Below are 4852 nucleotides of genomic sequence, written 5' to 3'. Positions count from 1 at the left end.
CAGTGATAAAATACATCATCACATTTATGAACGCACTCTCTATATACAGTTCATAAATTATTTTTCATTGATTAAAAGAACATCAGAGGCTCAAGAATCTGAAGGTCCATTTTTAGGCTGGTGTGGAGGTATTCAAATTCTCCATGATTTTATGGGAAATTACAGAAATCAGTGCTATAATTACCAGACTTGGTCAGCTCCCAAGACTGCATGTTAGTGAGTGATGCAGCCAGTCGCAATATTTGGATCTGGATTTCAATCCAAATTTCTCCATTGTTTTGCGTGGTGTGTGGATGGCATTCTTCTGGATCAGTTTGTCACTGGACCTGAACTTGCACCAGGGAAACTGCTCATTGAATTCTGTTGGAGCAGGACTGAATCCATAAAGGGAGGCCAAAATTGTGAAGTTGAGAGCTGGATCCAAATCTCCCCCAAGTCTGGGTGGATTCCCACCTGATTTTTCAGTTCAGGCTCATCTTTAAATTCAGTACTGTTTGTTTCACTTGCCCAAAAACAAAAACAAAACAAAAAAACCCAACCAAACAAATGAACAAAAAAAGAAAACAGGAAAAGAAATAAGCAAACAAACCCTGCTTTTAGCAAAAGTAAATCTGAGCAGAGATGATTAGATTATATTTACTATGTCTGTTTTTGGTTAAAATGTGCAATAATGTCACTGTGCACTAATGTCATACATCGATTTTAAAATAAAATTCCAATCCCTTCAGAAATTAACAGAGAAAATTTGCACACAACCCCCACCGAGACAAGTAGGTCCTTTAAAAATGACCAGTTAAAAGAAGGAACATACACTTTGCTATGAAATCATTATATTGACAGCCCATGATTACTGGTGAATTAAAATGCATGCCCTACCACCACACCACTTTGCTACGTGCTCTGCAGACTGAGCCAAAAGACTCTAGAATCATTTCCCAAATGTCCTACACTTACTATCCATACTTAGGTTCACCAAATTCTGATCCTTTTTCGCACATAAATATTGAAACATACAGCATAATTATTAATGTGAGAAGGAGCTAATGTGACGATGAAAAACTGATACCATTCCGATTTACAAATGTATCCTAACAGAAGACTTCTTGTCAAGTGAACAGAAAGGATACTATTCTCTATAGTGAGAGAAGACTTTTTTTACCTTCACTGGCACAGAGGGCATGTATGAATCCTTCCAGCAGCGTGGCGTTGTTTGTCTGGGATGTACTGAATCAGGGCCTGAGCTAAAGCTCCCTGAAGTCATGCAAAGACTTTTGATCAGTCACTTGTGCACATTACTGCCCACTTTTAGAGTGATGATGGCTAGCTATGGTACCTTGTGCAATGCCCAGTCAAGTAGACTTTCAGCTTCTGTGCTTGGGGCTATGCCACAAGAATTTAGTCTAACCCATGTCTGACTGAAGACCTTGGGGAGAGAATCATAGAAGACTGCCACATGCAAAACCCTACACAACATGACATTTATTACTGAGAGAATGGAAGGAGACTAAGGATGAGTAAAGATAAATGTAATGTGGGACAGCCTTTCTGTGCTACTCTTATCCAAAGCCTACTGTGTTTCCCCATGTTGTTCAGGTCTGAAACTTCACTTAGTAGTGAAAAACAAAATGTGCTAATATAAGGGTCTAAAAACGTTGTTCTTGTGAGCCATCCCATTAAAGGTTAATGGAAGAACTCAGGAAAGTAAGGACTATCCAGTGAGTAAGGGCTGCAGAATCAAGCTCTATAGCCTTTTTTAATAATCTGTGAGTTATTAATTAAAGAAGAAAAGATGTATCTTCAAGAAGAAGGCAGAAGACACAGAATTCTTAAATATTCTGCATGTATCTGTGATTTAAACAAGAGTGGCATCTTTCTAAGTTGTGTTGTTGACCCATTTGAACTCTGCTTCTGAAATTTTTGAATACTGCCACACAAGAACTAAAAATCTTCACTGTCATCACTCAGAGTTAAACAAACAATATTAAAATACCATCTTCTGTCACATTTAAAGGCAGTTGGATATGTGTTTTCCTCTATATTTATATATACAGAGTCCTGATCTAGAAAAATCAATACAATAAACCATTTTATGTTTAAAAACAGGCAGTCTTTGGTGACGCAAAGGCAGAGGTTTTCTTTGTTACCTCCTGCCTATTTCACTCTGTCTCATAAAGTGAATATTGTTGGCACTGTCCGAAAGTTCAAGATACTGCTCTACAGATAAAACAAAGTATCCATCATAGCCTTGTACCCTCCCAGTGCTTAAAAGCTGCTGTTTTTCTCCCTCCGTCCATGCTCTAATGCCTTCTTCTCCTTCTTGCAGACGTCTTTGTTCTTTAGTCCAGGCCAGAGCTACTGCCCTCTGCCTGGCTATTTCTAAGACATGGTTCTTTTCTTCCTCAATGGTTGTCCCATAACGAACATTAAAGCACAAAGCACCATGCTGGAGCTGTATATCAGCAAACCGTCTAGTCCTCCCATTTATCACAGATGTCATCTGAGACACAGTGACATTGACACCATTCTCCAAAATGCGCCGGCCTCCTGTGTTGCCTATTAGAGCCAAGTCTTCTTCCAAAGACCCTAGCTTGATGAAATAGTGCGTGTCTCGTCCTTCTATGGTAAAATGCAGGTTCTCAAGATAGTGAGCATTGTTGAGGATGGCAGCAATGCGCCGGCTGTCCTCATTTGCTACTCCTATAATATCAGCAGTCACTATCCCATCCTTAATGGCAAATTTGATCCCTTTTCCAAACACAGACGGAATGGCTGCAAACCTGGGCTGTTTTCCTCCTTCAAGACATCTCCCATCACTGTACCTGGGGGTCATAGGAAGTTGATCCAAGGATATAAAGTTCCTAAGTTGTTTTTGCAGCTCACACTGAATGCCAAGGATAGTCTAGAAATGGAAACATTAACACAGTGTAAAGTAAAAAAAGTGTTAAGTACAGTTTATTACATTACCATTTGATATCAAGTTTCTACTGATATCTATAGCTCCTTGGAGTGGGTACTAATCCTTTACATTTGTCTTTAAAGCAGCATGCACATCTGTGATGCAGTAACAACAACACAACACTATAGTAATAAACTTTACAGTGGCTTGTTTGTACAGTTTCTTGAACTCTTCAGTGTCCCAGCATCAAATGAAGAATGCATTCATCACATATTGTATCTTCCTATCCAGAAAGAACTTAGGTGATAAGTTGAAAGATAAGATAAAGTGAAAATTCCTTGTTTGATCCCAGAAATTGCTATTTTAGTGGCGAGTGTATCCTCTTGGGACTGGGGAGACCTGAGTGCAGTTCCCTGTTCTACCATGAACACCCTGGGTGACCTTGGACAAGTCACTGTGATTCAGTTCTCCACCTGTATAATGGGAATAAAAGGCTAGAGGAAAGGTTTTCACATGGTGGGGCATGAACTCCAGTGGAGGTGTGACAAGCTTATCAGAGCAGTCTCAGCTGGTAGGACCAGGCTCTATGCCTGTCTTGCTGCCACAGCTCCAGCAGTCACCAGTTACTGGAGTGCTGGAATGGATACTGCAAAAGGGCAGTTGAAGACCTACCCAGGAGTACTGACCATATACCAGACACAGCCCCCTCCTGACTGTGGCTCCAAGGCCCAACCCCCCACCAGCTTCCCTGTGCAAGGCAAGCAAATGAGGCTGAGCTGAAGGGCGGTGGTCAGGAGGGGGGATCCCTTGCAGAGGGTAGTGCTCATGAGATGCAGCCTTCTGCACCCCCCCATGAACCTGCCCTTCAGCATGGGAAGGTGGAGGAAGAAGCCCAGTACCCATAGCTCAATGGAAGGGTCTCCCCAGCAGGTACCTTCCTCCTGAAAGGGGGTGTGTGGGTGTGTGCACATGAGACATGAATTCCTGAAGGGAGATTCAGCAAAAGAAAGCATGGGACCATCAGGGCTAGAATAATTCCATCCCTTAAGGATAAATACACAAAAGATCCTGAGGCACTGAAATACTAGTAATGAAGGCTATATAGGTACCTAAGATAAAGCTAGTACCCAATCCTTGAGTTCTTACTCAAGCAAACTCCCACTGACATCCATCCAGCTTATTTATCCATATTCTTTTACTGTGCCCATTACTATACTATTTCATACTATTGAGTGACTTCAGTGGGAGTTTTGCATGTGAAGGGCCCTAACATTAGTGGGCCTGAGTCTTCACCTCTTTGTACTGTCCATAGTCATTCACACCTGGGCCTAGAGAGTTTAAAATGCTATTACTTTGATAAGGTACCATTTTACACCGTCTTTACATGACTACATAACGTGAGAGGCAGTAGTTAATCAGTCCCTTCTGTTCATCTTATTTTGTAAAACTGCATTTTTTTGTTGATAGATGTTCAATAAGGATCAAATCTGAAATGTGACTGTCTGCCCAGTGAATAGCTCCGATTTGCATTGGTGCAGTTACACTGACAGCTAGCCATCAATTGCTGAAACATGGCTAATTTTAAGTCTAGACAAAGCCTGAGGCAAGTTTGAGACTTAAACCTAAAAAAACTAAAACTAAAACATCATTATCACCACCACTCGACTATGCTAGTAAATCTGTTCTACCACAGAGTATTTTTACAGAGGAAAAGACTTTTCAAGATTTAATATTTAGTTGTTTTTGCATTTCTTATTATGCATCATTCCAGTAAAAGCTGAATATCTGTTGATTTCATTTGCACTTAATATAAGTATGAATTTATTACATAAAACCAGTATCTTATTATATTTTCAAACAAGTACCTTCTTTCTTTCTGCCCCTCTGCTGGGGGGAGCTCAGTCAATACCTGCAAAACTATGCATTATCTTCCTTCCAAAAAGCCTCCTCTACCAT

General features: G+C 40.6%; 1 protein-coding gene across 5 annotated transcripts in view; it reads right to left on the bottom strand.

Moving 5' to 3' along the window:
* Positions 1–14: 14 nt before the first annotated feature.
* TENM1 (teneurin transmembrane protein 1) overlaps positions 15–4852 on the bottom strand; it is a 1699828-nt gene continuing 1694990 nt past the window's right edge. For 3 of the 5 annotated variants that reach the window (XM_075940969.1, XM_075940972.1, XM_075940971.1), the window contains one exon: positions 16–2899. In XM_075940969.1, the coding sequence (XP_075797084.1) occupies positions 2141–2899 (759 nt within the window). In that variant the 3' untranslated portion in view covers positions 16–2140. Of the gene's footprint in view, positions 2900–4852 lie in introns of all 5 variants that reach the window. The other 2 variants (XM_075940973.1, XM_075940970.1) reach the window with 2 other exon arrangements.

The sequence above is a fragment of the Pelodiscus sinensis genome, chromosome 13, assembly GCF_049634645.1.
Source record: "Pelodiscus sinensis isolate JC-2024 chromosome 13, ASM4963464v1, whole genome shotgun sequence".
NCBI lineage: Eukaryota > Metazoa > Chordata > Testudines > Trionychidae > Pelodiscus > Pelodiscus sinensis.
The sequence above is the reverse complement of the archived record's forward strand: the minus strand, read 5'-3'. Positions and strand labels throughout refer to the sequence as shown.